A 16,913-nucleotide genomic window follows, 5' to 3' on the forward strand; every position below is an offset into this window, starting at 1 on the left:
TTGCTTTTGAATTTCATACCACGGGGACTGCCTCTTGGTATGGTGGTGATGTTGAGACGGGCATTTTGATGTGGCTTACATGCCTCAAGTGCACCTGAAGCTCACAAGCGTTTTCGCCTTCAATTGACAAGACAGATTGTCGCAAAGCCATTGAGGTCTTAGCAGTCGTAATATTACTCCCGAAAGACATTTCTGTGCTATAAGAGTCTATCTATTACAGATCGCAAAAATGTGTTCTTCATGATTCTCATGAAGCTCACCGTGAGGTATGACACTTGTAAAGTAAATCAACAAACTTTCCCCAATGGAGAGCCAGCATTAGCTGGCCACACTGCAACTTACAACAAGACAAGATGAACGTTTGGGAAACCACACTTCGTTTGTCTATTCCGTGCCCCTCAGCAATTCAATCTCCAACATTTAAAAATACCAAATATTGTGGCCATAATTACTCATGCTCTTTCCGAACACATCTCTTTGACAATCCGACCATGCTCTTAGAACACAAAGTCGGATCCGTTCCCCAAATCAAGCCCGTCCGAGCCACCATGCACCTGCGCGAATCTTGTCCACCACGTGGGTCAACAAATTGAGTCACCACCAATCATCATTTCCGGCCCATTCGCACCATGACTACCATGACACCGAGTCCTCGAAGACCCGCGCATTTCAGACCCGCCCTCTAGGGCTTGAAACAACGCACAACTGGCTCGCTACAGAGAAGACCAACTTAGTCACTCAACTCGCCACTCTCTGCAACAACAGCCCAACAGCTCAGTTCGAGCTAATCCCCGATGGCACAATTGGCTAGCGCGTCAGACTGTTAATCTGGAGGTTGGTGGTTCGAGCCCACCTCGGGGAGATGCAGTGGTTAAAATCCGCCTGGGAACATTTTCTTTTGCTATTTTTGCATATTTACATGTTTGAACGTGTTGGTTGCGTTGTTTGTCGGTGTACTTGCTTGTTTACCATTGTTGTTGCTGTAGGTCGTTTCAAACTTTTGCAAGCCTCAACCGCCTCAAAGTTTAACGCCGCCGAGCTGACTTGGAGTTGGAGAATTTAGACTTTTGTGTCTTGGTCACAACGATCCGACCGAGACTCAAGCAAAGTAAAGATTCACGACGACATCGCGGCCATTCTGGACTATTCTTGTAGACGTTATCGTTTTTCCTGCCTCCCCCCATGAGGGATGTTCCCGTTGTATCCGACACCAGAACAGAGTAAACGCCTGTGACCCGTAGCCCGCGTCCTTCATTCAGCCTGCTTCCTCGACTTATACTCAACTTCGAGCAGAGAGTGGTGTAGTGAAATCTCGACCTCTCCGGCAGCGGAGAAATCTACAGGAAAGTGGCCCCGGTCGTGATCGACGTTGGTGTCTTGTTTCTGATCGGCCGAGTTGTCTCTGAGTCCAGATGCCTGCCGACAAGGGTCTACAGGATCGTGTCTGTCAGCCATGATGCGCTGCAGCATGTTATCTCTGATTCTAAGAGATCACTTGAGGCCAATCAGCTGCTTTCGCAGGTCGATTCTTTTGGCTTCTCTGCATCGATAGTGCATATGGGGAGTCGGCACGGTGTAGTTGAGATCCTGTCTATCGACGATGTGCTTTCAGAGCCGTTGGCAGTGATGCATTCGCTACGATAATGGAGAGCCCTTCATGCTTCAAACAAGAATCTTCTCTCATGAAAATGCCAGAGCATAGATGGACGATGATGCATCGAATGTCTCTCCCGATGACGCTCGCCTCGTAACGTTATATGGATCGGGGTGCTGGTGACTTCCCAGTTCGGCGTCTCCAGGATTGAGTAGAACAGCTATGTCTGAAGTCACCCTAGAGCTGTTTACCGACTGTGTGTGGCATCACGAAAGTCAGCCCAGTCGACAAGTCGATAGCCTCATAGCGATAGCATTAACGACTCACACGGAACTCTTTGTTGCGAAGATGAAGCTCTGGATGGAAGAAGGGCATTTTCGCCTAGTCTTCTGCCAGACCTGGTCGACCTTAATGGCTGACGAGAGGGGATCTTAGTGAAACTCCCTGACCGCGCAAGTCGCTGTGCGATGAGCAGTAGTATGCCCAGAGAAACGTATGCGTAGATGGTCAGAAATAAGATGGAGCGACTGAAGGTCCGGCCTTCGTAATCGGTAAACAGTGCTTCCAACATCGTTCGTTGGATTTGTTGATGCAAGAGCGATAGAGTCGAGTCTCTTCTATCTACAGTTTCCTCTCAGAACCTTATATAGTAGTCTTTGAGCAGGTTTATTGAGTCTTCTGTTGTCAGGTCGACAGCATTCAAGATTCATTGGGGCGCATCTTGTGCCAGTCCGGCCGATTCTCCCAGTAATCCCGCCGATCTCAGTGTCATCAGGTCAAGCAGGTGGTAAGTTTGCTGCAATCTGAGGGAGCCGGGCGGTTGTCGTGACCACCTCGCAGTGCGCGGCCACCGAGGAGATAAACCCATCTCTGTGAGGGTTTCCCGGCCACAGCAGAAAACAAGTGCACCGTTTCGGCTCCCACATTGGCCGACAAACATGCCGAGCCCGAATTCGAAGCATTCGATGTCATCATGGATGACCTTGAGAGTTCAACAAAGTAGTCTCGGCGTGGTGTAGCGGACTGCCTCGTTCGGTCAGAATGCCTTCAGCTGCTGGGTGCCGGAAGAGCAGCTTTGACAGGGCCCGAGCGGATGGACTGGAGATGAACATGCAACGGATCTCAAAAAAGAAAGAAAAATAGAAGTAATCGTTCATTCAATCCTGGATTCCATGCCTCAGACTTCACCGAGGCTGCCGTGCAGCTTGGGTTCCTCACAACTTGCATCCCCTTTGTCTGCTCCTGAGGCTCCGAAGATCGTGACTCGATGTTAGGTCTAAGTCTGTGTACTTGAGAGGTTTAGACCAAATTCAGCTCGGACAAAGTCCTATTCAGCCCATCGAGGCTGATATATGGCAGCCGTTGAAGACATCACATCCGGCGGCTCGCTACATCCGACTCGCAGTCACCCGAGACATCGGCCCCGATAGACCCACTTTCGGGTCAGACACAGGCCCGTTCAATGGCCGGACCGTGGACGGGAAGAGAGAAGTCAACTAATGCCACTAGGCTGGATTACATTCATTGTCCAAGCCATTTCCATTTCTAATAACAACCAAAAAAAGATGGGCGGCTCCACAGATTTATGAAAGGTTCTCGACACCGCGAGCTTGCCTCTCCGGGTTAGTAGTCACCTCACTGCTGGCTTCTCGGACCTTGCCCCGGATGGATGTGAAAAGATCGCGTGGTAAATCCATACAAAAACTCCACCCAACTACAGAAGTAAACGGTCAAGGGTTTGGCAATAGTCGGAGTTGCACTTCGAAGGGGACTTTCCGCTTGAATTATTCGCCTCTTTAGGGCTCGATTTCTAAGCGACGTTGACGCTTGTTACGTCGGTGGAACAAAGGAAACGAGCCTGGACGCTGTAGTATCAATGATGCGTGGAAGCGAAGTGTTAGCCCCCGAAAAGTCCTTTGATGATCCTGTGGCCTTGTGGGGATTCTAGTCCGCCGGCTAAGGAGGGATGATGATTTTGGCTTGCTCAGGAAAACCCGGGAATCTGGAGCTGCGTGGCTGCCTCGCTTAAGTGTCTTCTCGGATGCTGAACCAGAAACGGAAAGTCAATGGCTGGTCTAATTGTCTAGATAAGCCACGCCATGTGTTCCATTGGCTTTGAATAGGATTTGTTTGCATGTCTTCTCGTTGGCAAAAGGCGCCGGCAAGACTGGGTAACGGCAACATGAAGAGTAAGTTGCATTTTCAACGCTTCCTGAGGTCTTGGTCAGGTTGTACAGGAATGTGGAACGGAACCATTATACTGTCCCAGAAACCTGGGAATTTTAGCTCATGCAGTAAGACATTAAGTTCTCTATTGGTATGCTGCACAATTCACACCGGACCATGGTCGTACACGGACCACAAGATATCACATCGCGGGATCAGCTCGTGTGACATCGTGGGATTTTGAGATCCAAAGTCATGCCCAACCCTGCGATGGTCGTCCGAGCCATCCAATGAACCGCCGAAGTACTGCCAGTCTGACAACATTGATCCCACCAACATCAAGTCCCTAATGCATCTTTATTCACATGCCAAGTTAGACCAAGACCGCGAACGGCATTCCTCAAGTGAGCAGACATTCCCAGCTTGACGCAAACGTCAAGGTGCCCCTGAGGACCTGCACACAGCCAAGGTCTAGCTCACCTTTGGCTGCATGCTAGCCACGCCGATCTCCCATCCAGAGCGTCCGAGCTCTATGCCCTAGGAAGCAGCCTTGGCTTCCCCTAGCGGCATCCATTGAGCACGACCAACCAATCTCGAGCTGTGATATCCCTGCCAGGCTCACGATGGTCTCAGCCGCGACGCCCTCTCTGGCATCTGCTAGTGAGAGGGACAAACTAATGTGAACTGACGCGCATTTACCGAGTGAGCTAGTCGAGACAATGTCGACACACCTCGCGAAAACGCGAGGTCCAGCGTACCGCGTACCACTGCCGGGGAGACCTTCATTGCCTGCCGTGCCTGCCGGCTGCAGCGAGCTGGTGCAACGCTCTGATGTCCCAAGAGGAGGGCAGCCACTTTCTCGAGGTGGGATCTCTAGGGAACTGCCTAGCCAAGCTAATTTAGTGTCTTTACTAGAAAGGCGGAATGACAGCCGTAGGGCGAACTTCCCGTGGTAAGACGTCTACACTGCGGTTCGTCCATGCCACCTTTCTCTCTCCTCATATCCCCACGTTTGTCAACAACATGGCCAAGACCACTTTCTTGGACCCCTCGTCAAAGTTTTGAGTACCTGATCAACCTCTCCGGCTCCAGAGTTCAGATTTCAACGACAATTCGCGGACGACCCTGCTTGGGTACGAGAGGCTTGCAGGACATCATCATCATCGCCCATCCAAAGTCACTCCTTTCACGATGTCTGCTATCCGTCTCTTCTTCCTGCTCGCTTGCTTTCTGGGCCTTGGAAGTTTCGTCGCCGCGTCAGATATCTCGTATCAGGGCATTCCCAGCTGTGCTGTAAGCTTATTTCCCACTGACATCCCTTAGCCATGGAATGTGCTGACGGCCGCAGATCAAATGTATCTTCCAGGAGATCAGCCATTCGTCCTGCCCCTTAACGGATCAAGAATGCATGTGTAATGATAACGTTTTGGCGGGATACGTACAGGTATGCGTCGAGGCAAATTGCACTGTCATGGAGATGCTCGGTAGGTCACGGATCCAGGTTCCCTCAGTGAAGATGTTAAGGCTCATCGAATATCTACAGCGGCACGCAATTCGTCATTGGCTGCCTGTGGTGTTGCCCCTGCTCAGCAGGATACCGTCATGGCGTGGTTCAGGGCGGTTCTATTCGCTCTACCAACCTTTTTCATCATCGTGCGAATGGTGAACAAGTATCTAAAGCTGTCGCCTTGGGGTTGGGACGACACAACCATCGTCATCGCCTATGTATGTTATTCTGAAATACACCCTCTCTCATGCCCTCGACCAGTTTCCCTGACAATCGCAAAGGCCGTACTAGCAGCTTTCCTGCCAGCAGCATATCTAGGTAAAGCTCGGATTCCGACTAATGAAATGTATCCTCTGACGTCTTCGTATAGCCGAAGAAACCGGTGCAGGGAGGGATATATGGGCACTATCAGAAAACCAAATTACTGATTTTCTTTTGGTAAGGCCGCATCATCAATGCATCTCTGCTTGATTACCTCATGGAGCCAAACTGACTGTGCCAGCTCTTTATCATATTCGGTATGCTATATATGACCTGCCTAGCCTTTATCAAGGCCTCGATCATATTTCTATACCTGCGAATCTTCCCCGACGAAACTTTCCGCCGAATACTTTGGTGTACTCAGCTCTTCAACCTTCTTCTTTGGATCGCTTTCATCGCCGGTACCTTCGGCTCTTGTCAGCCCTTGCACTTCTTCTGGCATGGATGGAAGAGAGATATGGAAGGCAAATGCTTCAACCTGAACGCCTTTGCCATGTGCCATGGCGCATTGAACGTGGCTCTGGATGCCTGGATGCTTGTACTTCCAGCAACTCAAGTCTATTCGCTGAGAATGCAGCGCAAACAGAAGCTGGGTGTGATGTTGATGTTCAGCGTAGGAGTATTGTGAGTACGACGAAACTGACATGCGAGAATGCTGCTGACTGATAGTTTAAAGTCTCACTGCCGTTAGTGCCTATCGAATCAAGGCCCTTCTCATCTTTGCGACATCATACAACGTCACAGGCAAGTCCGAATCAAGGGACTCACCATCAGCTATGCACAGTACTGACAACAACCGCAGCCGACTCTTTCCAGAGCTCTCTCTGGTCCAACATCGAGCTATGTGTTGGCATCTTTGTGTCTTGCCTTCCGAGCACACGTCAAGTCTGGAGGAAACTATTCCCCAAGATCCTCGAAGTAACACACCTGTCTTCGAGATCAGCTAGAATGTCTAGATCAGCAAAGGGTTCACACTCTGCCAGCCAAGCCTCACGATCGGCAGCGGACCCCAATGAACGACCGCGACTCGTGTCCTACGAGGAGTCCTCGATAGCGCATCTGGTCGGAGACTTCAACGACATCGACCTCAACAACCTCAGCGATGCGAGCCCGATGGAGAGGGACCCGCCGAAGACGCCCAAAAACAATGTTGTGTTACAGAATGATCCTGTATCAGGAAGCTCAAGAAGTAGTGATGGAGTCATGAGCCAGAAGGGCTGGGATAGATGAACCCATGAAGGGTTTGAGGATGATTATTCAATAAGAGGTGTACCTTCCACCTCAGCGACACCCCCGTTATATCGCCTATCTACGATAGCTCCGGAGATGTATGAGGTTGTTATGTGACAAGCTGCTCTTGCCACATTGTCATGCGACTTCATGACACAGGGATGCAATAAAGGGCTACCTAGGCGGTCTGAAGACACCCTCGAGATAAAGTACAGTCTCGAAGACGTATTGAGGACGTAATATCTAAATTCAGAGGGAGGCAGAAGAGTTGTTTAGGAGATTGCAACTTCTGCCCAGGATACCCAGAGCGACTGCCTGGAAGCTCCGTCAGATGAGGAGGGGTTTTGCCTCAATCTTCTTCCGTAACGGGGAAACCTCGTAGAGATATCAGCATACTTACAGATCCATACCCAGCTAGAATTAATCAATAAAACATCAGCAATAGGTGTGTCTTCACCCAAGCGATACCGACCAAGATTTATGAATACGAGTTGACGAATGATCATCAACCAATCAAAGAGTCTTTGGTTGTCGATCGATCAGCTAGTAAAGTCTAGGCTGAGCTGAGATGCTCCGCCACCAAGGTCCCAAGACCATAGAAGAGGGGCAGAGATTTGTCTATGCTGACGTTCGTCATCCTCTTTCCTTCACGTCTGTTTCAAAAAGCGAAGACCAAACCATCGAAATGGCACAGCAGGGAGGCACATATCGCATATCGCCAGGTATGTTTTCTTCACCTTACCTTCCTTATTTTCAACTTTCTCTCCCGAGAAACCATGCCAACTGACTGTTCAAATCAGAGCAGAAGTCGTCCGTCAAGGAGAGATTGAGATCCGACACTCCAGCGCAGAGTCGATACGAAGAGAAGAAGGAAGGCGAAGAGGACTGGGAGATTGTCCAGAACCCCAAAGATGAACAGCCAGAGCGACAGATCCGAGGCTTCCATAGCAGTTTTGACTTGAAGCTTGGTTGGGGCAAGTGGAAGTTTAGTGCTCTGAGCTGGGAAATGAATGCTGGGAGGCAGGAGTGTGATCACCACCAGAGGCAGGATACCGGCCGGGATTCGATCACAGATGGAGAAAAGGGGGAGGATGGTGCGAAGCGATGAAACTGGTCACTAGAAAACTGCCAGATTCCTAAAGCAACATGATCACTCGACGAGCCGCCGTTTCTTACTCGAAGTCTTGGCTCGACAAGGTGCCCAACTATACACACCTCTCCCCTACCCCATCCCATGGTTCTTTCCCCTGAGAGCTAGTGCATTTGTCCCGAACTTAGGAGGCACCAAGGACTCGTAGATCTCGACGGCATGAGGCATGCGCGCGGGAGAACGTGGGATCGCGGTGAGTCAGATTCCTTCCAGGCCGCCAGGAACCGCGCATGAGCTCTGCGATGGGAACATGTGGTTGCGAAAGAAAGACGACTGCTTTCGGATTTTGAGAGGTGAGGGAGGTTTACTCTTCTGCAAGTGCCGATTCTTGATATTCTTTAAAGGCCCATCGTCAAGGTGGGATAGATTCGAACCAGGGGCATCTCATACTGTCACATAGCAGGGATGGGAACCGCAACCCACGAAGTATCCGTCACGAGCTGTATCACATGTATATCATACATGTCTCGTATATATACCTTTCCTTTTATCTATTTCCACTTTGGTAGACCAAGCCACTGTACCGCACTCCACATGCCTATTGCTGCGTGCCACAGCTCGTGACATGTGCCATATTCTGTAGATAAAACTAATATCTAGTGATCGCAACGAGTTCCAGCCGCGACGTACATGTGATACTTGTCATCAACCGCCGACCAGTCACCACCGAGATCGCCATTCAACTTGGCGGTTGAAGTGACCCCCCAGCTGACCGTGCACTGGGTGTTGGCGCAACAGCAAGTCCATGGACCGTTGCCAGACCCGTCCTTCTTGGAAAGGTAGAAGTTCTTGCAGATATTGACCCGCGGGACGAGGCCTAGTGATTCTCCGTCTTAGTGAATGCCATTTTGGATGAGCCCAGGCCGAGTCAAGATTCCTTACCTGGATGCTGAGCATCCTGCTGAGAGGGCAGGGCAAACGCCGTGGAGAGGATGCTTAGAGCGACAATGGTGAACTGCTTCATGATGAAAATCCGGTGATGTGGGAGGCGTTTAAGAATGTGTTGTGTGTGATGTAAATATTTTGTTTGAATTTGCATGAGTGAATGAGGCACTTGGCGCTCTATATAACATATGTGCAAACTGTACATGATTACTATTATCGCCGGCTACTATTCTACATTGAGCCAGTTCGGTGTTTTGTTTGATTACATAGCCGATGTCAACAACAATGACACTTACTGAACAGACCTGAACTGGCCGACGCCACGATATATCACCGCTGCCGTGCCCGTGTAAGCTTCATTAGCCCAGAGTATAGGTCAAACGTAAGGAGAACAGCGATCACCTCAACTCAAAGCTATGCCTCCCTTCATAATGATTCAATCGGCCAATTAGTTACCAAATGCACCAGACACGGTAGGTATGATCCCAAGGCCTCCTACCCTTGGCTTCAGCATCTCTATCATGAATGGCAATTGTGCTCAAAACAACACATCTGAAGAGCTAAGAAAATCTTTCTATCTACCCGACGAGTTCTTGTCTACCCATCTTATAACGGAGATCGAGGACAGAAAGGTTCTGTTTTGCCAACACGCTCAGATTCGACGGGTTCTTTGATAGGAATAATGAATGTCAGTTGTCGTTATTGGGCGTTTAACTTAAACATGATCATATTGTAGCCTCGTAGCCCCGGCTTGGAAGGCTCAAACAATTTTTGATTCCTGACTCTTGGTGATCGTAACGCCACTGGTACTTGAGAATAGCTGGGTCGGCTATGAAGGTCTGAGGGACAGGCATACGAGGTGAAATTATTGAGACTTCCTCGCCTTGTCTTTCGTACACGAATCCCTACAGTGCTGGAAATACAAGAAAAATAAGCACTTTGTCTACATGTAGATATGTTGCACAGAAATTTAGTCCAGGAGAATTGAAGTTTGCGAGGATAACCCAGACGGCTGTCTAGACAGACACATCTCAATTCAGTTTACAACGCATTCGGTCAGATGAATTATTTGCTCTCGAGAGACGCATTTAAAAATTAGGCTTATGGAATTATAACTTTCGTAGAATCGAAGAGTGGGTAGTCAAACAGCACTTCCTCAATAGCCACCACCAACAGACACACCCAAATTTGACAAAAAAAAACACACTCAAAAGTGTTAACAACTCAACTATAGTAATCACGTCGCGGATTCATTTCTCCTTTTGAATTAATAGTAGAAAAAAAAGGAGCGATACTTTACTCCTTTTCTCCTCCTTTTGTCGGGTATGACCAACACTTATACCCACTGACTCGTTTGCCGTGAGCAGACCAACTTAATATAAATTGCATACGAAGGGGGGGGCGGACAACGCCAAAACGACGAATGACCAATTCCTCGGGTCCCACTCGACGTCCACCGGCATCTGCATATAGAGTTCATACTTAATAAACCTCTTTAGATTTGGTTTTTGCTTGGCAGAGCATCGTAGGGCTTTTCGGTCTTATTATAAACACATGATCGTCACCGCCCCCGAATGTACCGAAACGGCGGGATGGGCGGGTACAAAAGAGAGGTTGATTCCCGTCGTTTGCTAGCTAAGTGGACTTGAGGAAAACCTGACGTACCAACGGATATACATATTCTCGATATTCTCACAACAACAACATGTACGCCTCTATTCTTCTGACCTCTCTGCTCGCCGCCGGCGGCGCCCACGCTGCCGTGGCGCAGGGCTCATGGGGCGTCCGCGCAGACTACTCCCGTAAGTAATAACACATCCCCCCATGTATCCATCCGAACTCCAACCTCCCGGCCCGCTCGGCCGTAGACAAAAAGGATAGATCGCGGATGAAACCTGAGATGACCTCAACCCCAACCCATCCCGACCAACCACAACTCACTAACCCACCTCCCCCCTACAAACAGGCTGCGACGCCGCAACCCCCCTAGAAGTCGTCCTCGACGGCGCACTCAGCAGCTCCTCCCCCTCGGCCAACATCACAGACTTCTCCATCGCCTCGCCCTTCTCCGGGTCCCTCGTCATCAAGGTCGCCGGCGCCGTCGGCTACGGCAGCCCGTACCCGCCCCAGCAGGTCGGCGTCGAGGTCTTCGCCGCCGCGACGGCGGGCGACCCGGGCGTGTGGGCGAACGCGACCGTGACGCCCGGCGTCGGGCAGCCTGCTTCCGTGGCGCAGATTGCGTGGAACACGAGGAGCGATGTGGCTGTTGCGCCCAAGGAGGGCGAGACGGTTTCGCTGGAGACGATTTTTGATGGTGGGAGCTTGGTTGTTTATTACGTGAGTTTCCCCCCCCGCATTTACCCCTTCCATTGGAGAGGCGAAGAATAGGTTGGCTGATTGCGGTGTGTGTGTTTTTGTAGTGCGGCCTTCCTGAGGCTGGTGGACCTGTCGCATGAAGGGGGGATGCTGGTATGATCGGATGAAAGTGGGATACACGACTCGAAGCTCGTTAGATTTGCAAGGTTGAATAGACATGTCTCTTGCCCCCTTGCCTACCTGTTGGTCTCATGTGAGCCCAAGAAAGAAACCAAAGTGAACCACTCTCCCAGACTCCTGCCTACTTTCACTTCTCACGTGTGGAGAAATTTCAAATTGTCGTAGCGATGCTCAAAAGCCCGCTCAATTGAATCTCTAGTATTGGGTAGTGGTATACAGAAAGATCTAAATGGTGTCTAAAATAGAAAGTAGGGGGGTATCACAATACACAAGCATGACAGGAGACCAACAATCACGACCAAGGCCTCGACCTCGAAGGAAAGCGGCGGCCGGGGCGGGGTTCCTAATCCCTCTTGGCCCTCCTTTTGGCCCTTCGCGCCCTCTTTTTGTTTTGCTTCTTCCTCTCGGCGCTGATTTTCCTCTTCTGCCAAAACGACTCGAGCCACGCCCAGATCCAGGAGCGCATCATGATGATGATTGTGCAAAAGACTACAGGGCAAGCAATGACCCAACTGTTTCCTTGGTTAGTACGATAGCTGCGGAGCGAAAGGGGTGGTCTCAACGTACAAGAATTGAATGCCCATGGGGTTCTGGATATCCGGAAACTTTTCAAAGTTTTGTCCAAAGTACCCAGTCAAGAAGGTCAGGGGCAGGAAGATGATGGTAATGATGGTCAGCTGCTTCATGCTCTCGTTTTGGTTCGCCGAGATGGTGTTGAAAATGAGATCAATCAGGTTATCAGCGGACCGCTTGATCTGCTGCATGGACTCGGTGATTATGACGCAGTGATCGAGCACGTCACCTAGGTACGTGTGCGTGAGCGGCGTGACGATGACGCCGCTGGCCGGGTTGCGCAGTTGCCGCGCCGCCTCGTCCTGCGATAGCTCGGTGCGGTGATCGCGCAGGACGTTGACGAGGTTGTCAATGGGGTTGAGGAACGTGAGCATCTTGTTAATCTCACTGACGCAGATGTAGAGGCTGCGGGTCTGCTTGATGCTCGGGCTCGTGAGGACGTCGAGCTCGAGGTCGCCGATGACGTCGCTGTAAACGGCCGTCAGGGGAATTGCGAGGTCGATGATGGCGTCGATAATGGCCTGGACGACGAGGGAGGCGTCGCAGGACTGGCGGAGGATGGTGGAGGGATCGCCGAGGCGCACGGTGATGGGGCGCTCGATGTCTTCGGCCGACATCTCGAAGAAGGAGATGACTGTGTTGTCCGAGGTCAGGAAGATGGCGACCTGCTCGGCGGACACGGCGAGGCCGCGCGACATGAGGGAGGAGTGGCGCTCCATGTACTCTGTGCGGACTTCGTTGGCCGAGGCGTGGTAGCGCTGGAGGGTGCGGACAAAGGCCGTCTCCTTGAGCTGGGAGAGCTCGCTCATGTTGCGGTTCAGCTGGGCCCCGTAGCCGCTGCCGTCGCCCTGCGTGACAATGGTCGGTCTGCCGGCCCTCTGCCTTCCCGTCTCTGGGTCTGGTCTCGGCTTGCCGCCCATGGTAAAGGCGCGCTTCAGCTTCTTCATACCCTTCCCGGACTTTGCAGTCTTTACGCTCGCTACGTCGTCCGAATCGTCGTCGCTGCTGCTACTACTGCTGCTGTCGTCGTCGAGAAGGAGGACGAGCTTCTGCAGCGTCATGACGATGAAGGCGTGGTTGGCGTACCAGTCGGCCTTTGTGCGGTTCCTCGTGTTCATAATATCTTCGATGGCGAGCTTGTGCAGCTTGTAGTACTTTCCGCAGGCCTGAATAACGTCCCAACTGAGACCGTTGATGTTGATCCAGCGGCTCTGGACCCACGGCTCCTGGGGTTTCCGCAGGAAGTCGACAAACTCTTCGTTCCTAAACTTGTGTTGGACCATGTTGCCCTGGCTGAAGTCGAAGACGGAGATGTCGCACTCGGCACGGAGGGCGGGCATGGAAGCGTGGCCGCCGTCCGACTTGTTGGGATCGAAGCCGGGCTCGGAGCCGGGTTGCCAGCCGGGGCGAGACATTTCAAAGTCTCCGTAGTCTTCTACCGGCTTGAAGGTGCCTGCGCGTCGTCGCATAGGGGATATGTTCTGGTCGGTAGAGGCGCGGGTCAGAGGTGCGCCAACATCGTTAGGAGCGGCGACACGCACGCGCGCCGTGGGCGAGGTCGGGGAAGCGGCATGGTCGCGGGTATCGATCTGTAAGGACGGGAATCGGACGGTGCGCGCGCTGTCGTCGGGTTCGCTGATTGTCTTGGACATTGGTGCGCCGAACGGGTCGGTGTCGGGCGACATGACGGTCGCACACGTCCCCGGGTAGGTAAGGCAGAGTAGATGTGGTGACGAGGGAAGAAGAGAGGAGGGGAGAGATCGGTCGCCCGGTTGGTGGGTGGTTCAAGACATTAATATTCCAAGAAACGAAGCTTTTCGTCGTCGCGTGGCGCTTGGTACGCTAGGGGTCCAGGAACCGCAACGGCGTAAAGCTTGGCTCGGACGGAGGAGACAAGAAAAGGAAAGATGGCAAGTTTCGCGTTATTCGTGGCGTCGAATGGTCAAATCAGCACCGAGTGTCGCAGAATGGCGTCCTTCAGCCGCATCTAGCAAGGTCGTTTTCTCTGGCAGTGTACGTGAGATGTAGTTCGAGCATCTCAATTGGGCGAGACGAGTTGCGATGGCTGACTAGAAGGTGAGACTGGACGAATATGGATGGATGGGTGTTCGTAGATGGATGGAATAAACTGAGAGATGTTGGTGGCTGCAGAAACGTGGGATGGTTTGATGCTGTGTGACGCCGGCAGAAGAGAAGCGAAGCGAAGTGACCCCTTCCTCGGCACATCTTCCAGGAGAAAGCAAAGCAGGGCAGGTTAGGGATGGGTAATCGCGATGAACCCCCTAATGACGTCGCTTGGCAGTACAGTAAATTGTACGAATACAGGTAACAACTCCACTACTTACTTGCACCATCCGCTATTGGACGATACAGCGGGTGACAGCGATTAAGCTCTCGGCTGGTGCCGGTTATCCGCGTCAAGCTTCCCCTGCTGCAATGATCACCTCAAGATGACCCAGTCTGGAGTCTAGCCTCGACCCATCAGACTGGAAAGTAATGTCAAGCTTTTGACTAGTCGTCGTGGTCCATATCTCGGAACTTGAGTGCCGTTCGGAATTGGCAGACTTTGACATGAAGCAGAATCATGTCCCTTACATTGCTGATAATCGTCTAATTCCATGTACTCCCTAACCTGACCAATCTCCCTCATAAAGATGCCCGGGTAATCCAATTCCCAAGTATAACTGTCGTCAACGACGAAGAAAAGAAGTATACCACATGTGCAGGATCACTCACAAACATCAAGCTACCTAGACAAACATATCCTGTCCTCTAGGCTACAATCTTGTACGTCTCACTATTGTCCCCCTTACAAGCAGCCGTGACCAAACGTCCCTGACTCCCAGGGACAACACACGTAGCCGCATCATTCACAGGCGACCACAAGAAGCTGTCCCCAAAGACCTTGACCAGCTGCCCGCTATTCGTAAGCCCCTCGCCCGCAGCACGACCACCACACGAGAAAAGCGTGACCGTGTCGCCGTCCGCCCGCCGCCCGTCGGTGCTGACGCACCCGTTGGTCAGGCTGCTGACAATGAGCATCGCCCCGTCCTTGCCGTCGTTGTGCTTCCCCTTGGAAATCACGTCAAACTGCTGATTGGGAGAGGCCTTGTCGCACGCCGCTACGGCGACGGGGATGAGGTTCTGACGGAAGTCGCCGGCGGTTGGGTCAATGGAGAGACACTGCCCGTTGGGCGCCTGGATGGCCACCTTTGTGAAGGCGCGGGTGGCCGTGTCGTCGAAGGCGTTGGCCTCGGCTGCGGCGGTCGGGTTCAGAGTGCCGCCGGCACGGGAGACGGGGACGGGCGAGGTGGGATTGGCGGCGGGGATATTTCCCTTCTGGCCATTTCCGGCGGCTGGGGCTGAGGAGGCGACGGGCTGTGCTACCGCCGGAGCGGACGTTGCCTCGGGTTTGGCGGTCGCGACGGGGGCATTGCCCTGGCCGGGCTTGACTGTGGTCGTCAGCGTCATGGTGATGGTCTCGTCGTTGTCATCGCATCCGGCTGAAGGCTTTCCCGTCACAACGGCTGCCGCTGTTGTAGTTGGCGCAGGCTGTTGAGCATCGTTATCCGCTCCATTGCCAGTTCCGTTACCTCCCGCCCCGGCTCCTCCGCCGACTAAAGCAGGCTTCCCGCCAAAGGCAAAAGACTGGGCTTTGTCGTCGGCATTGCAGTCCGCAATGTCCACCACCTTGCCCTTGACCGCGAAACACTTGCCCTTCTCATTCTTGGGCTGGAAGGTTGAGGGTCCCGCTCCGCTGTCTACGGCGAAGAGCTGGGAGTCCGTCACCAGGCCTTCGCCTGCTGCGCGTCCGCCGCAGGAGAAGAGGTTGACCTGGTTACCTGCCGCGCGACGGGGATCAAAGTTGAAGCAAGCTTGCGTCTATAATCATGAATCAGTATCGTCTTGCGCTTTGGGACCCACATGGAGGGGATACAGAGAGTGAACTTACGAGAGTGCTAACGATGAGCATCGAGTTGAGCTGATCATTGTGCTTTCCAGCAGTGATGACGTCCCAACCTTGTCCGTCCGTCGCTCCGCACTCGGCTACCTGGATCGGGGTGAGGTTCGCCCGGAAGTCTCCAGATAACTTGTCGACAAAGAGGCACTTGCCGTCAGCTGTTTTGATCTGGACGTCGGAAAAAGCGCGCGTGGCGGTGTCGTCACGGGGATGCGCTTCCTTTGTGGCCTCCTCGTTGAGCTCCGTGACGGCTCTGCGCTGGAGGCCGAGAGGGCTGGCGGACGCGAGAAGTGTGGCGTAAGCCAGAAAAGTTGCGGTTTGAGAAATCATGGTGATAAGTGAAAAAAGATAAACTTGTAGTAAATGAGCGTATCGGAAAAGAATGAAAGCCTGCACAGCAGGGTGTGTTGACAATGAAACGAAGGGAGATGGAAAGAGGAAAGACACGGAAAGGAACCACGATATCACCAGAGTCGATGCAGCAATATCGAAGGTGATCGCTTCATATGAGAGACCAGGACGGCAGATGGACCCTTATACTCGGCCCATGACGAAGGCCAGCCCATCTGTCGCCTGTCATCCGTCATCCATCATCCGTCGCTGAGCATCCAAGCGCCATCCCATTGACGCCAAAAGCCTTCGTCGGTCCCATGCAATCTTGTCCCTTCCTGCTTGCCCCCCAAGAAGCGCGAGCGCTAGGGTCTGAACATGGTTTCACGAGATTCCTATCTTGCAGCGAGGTTTCGTTTGGCAGCCTGGGCCCGGGAAGATATGGGAAACCTTCCTCGGCTGAGCCCCCCTCCCTGCTGCGCATCATTCCCGCCTTTCTGGTGACAAGCTGACAGAGTGCCGTCCGAACACTCGTTCAACGGATAACTCGGTGGGGATTGGGACTCGAGAGTTTCTGTGGTATGCACCACATGGCAAAGTAGCTGCACAAGGTTCGAATGCAGCTAAAGAGAATTGAGCCTCCGGTTGGTTGGGATGGCCCGGCGCGTGAAACGGCTCGTGTAGCAGGGCGGCAGATCCTGAAGGGATGGCGCGGGGATCGTGGCGGGAAGATGAGACGAAAAAGGAGTTGTTGAGGTGT

General features: G+C 52.4%; 5 protein-coding genes across 5 annotated transcripts; 3 read left to right on the forward strand and 2 right to left on the reverse strand.

The window, feature by feature from the left end:
* Window positions 1-4,951: 4,951 nt before the first annotated feature.
* HER10_EVM0010512 (CFEM domain-containing protein) lies at window positions 4,952-6,758 on the forward strand (the record flags this gene model as incomplete). Its single annotated transcript, XM_035479969.1, has 8 exons — window positions 4,952-5,053; window positions 5,109-5,244; window positions 5,304-5,485; window positions 5,549-5,585; window positions 5,638-5,705; window positions 5,770-6,152; window positions 6,205-6,272; window positions 6,331-6,758. The coding sequence occupies 8 exons, from the start codon at window positions 4,952-4,954 to the stop codon at window positions 6,756-6,758; spliced, it is 1,404 nt and encodes a 467-aa protein (XP_035328439.1).
* A 685-nt stretch (window positions 6,759-7,443) lies between these two features.
* HER10_EVM0010168 (uncharacterized protein) lies at window positions 7,444-7,866 on the forward strand (the record flags this gene model as incomplete). The annotated part of the gene is made up of 2 exons (XM_035479637.1): window positions 7,444-7,480; window positions 7,559-7,866. 2 exons carry the CDS (start codon window positions 7,444-7,446, stop codon window positions 7,864-7,866), a joined length of 345 nt encoding a protein of 114 aa, XP_035328406.1.
* Window positions 7,867-10,498: 2,632 nt separating this feature from the next.
* On the forward strand, window positions 10,499-11,249 carry HER10_EVM0004279 (uncharacterized protein; the record flags this gene model as incomplete). The annotated part of the gene is made up of 3 exons (XM_035473929.1): window positions 10,499-10,595; window positions 10,760-11,130; window positions 11,214-11,249. 3 exons carry the CDS (start codon window positions 10,499-10,501, stop codon window positions 11,247-11,249), a joined length of 504 nt encoding a protein of 167 aa, XP_035327876.1.
* Window positions 11,250-11,495: 246 nt separating this feature from the next.
* Window positions 11,496-14,041, reverse strand: HER10_EVM0004318 (magnesium and cobalt transporter CorA). The gene is made up of 2 exons (XM_035473967.1): window positions 11,857-14,041; window positions 11,496-11,801 (listed from the first exon to the last, which is right to left on the reverse strand). The coding sequence occupies exons 1-2, from the start codon at window positions 13,545-13,547 to the stop codon at window positions 11,633-11,635; spliced, it is 1,860 nt and encodes a 619-aa protein (XP_035327885.1). The 5' UTR covers window positions 13,548-14,041; the 3' UTR covers window positions 11,496-11,632.
* A 247-nt stretch (window positions 14,042-14,288) lies between these two features.
* Window positions 14,289-16,910, reverse strand: HER10_EVM0010635 (uncharacterized protein). Its single transcript, XM_035480088.1, has 2 exons — window positions 15,815-16,910; window positions 14,289-15,744 (listed from the first exon to the last, which is right to left on the reverse strand). The coding sequence occupies exons 1-2, from the start codon at window positions 16,151-16,153 to the stop codon at window positions 14,635-14,637; spliced, it is 1,449 nt and encodes a 482-aa protein (XP_035328448.1). The 5' UTR covers window positions 16,154-16,910; the 3' UTR covers window positions 14,289-14,634.
* Between the last annotated feature and the right edge of the window lie 3 nt (window positions 16,911-16,913).

This window comes from Colletotrichum scovillei, assembly GCF_011075155.1.
Source record: "Colletotrichum scovillei strain TJNH1 chromosome Unknown Contig00010, whole genome shotgun sequence".
Lineage (NCBI taxonomy): Eukaryota > Fungi > Ascomycota > Sordariomycetes > Glomerellales > Glomerellaceae > Colletotrichum > Colletotrichum scovillei.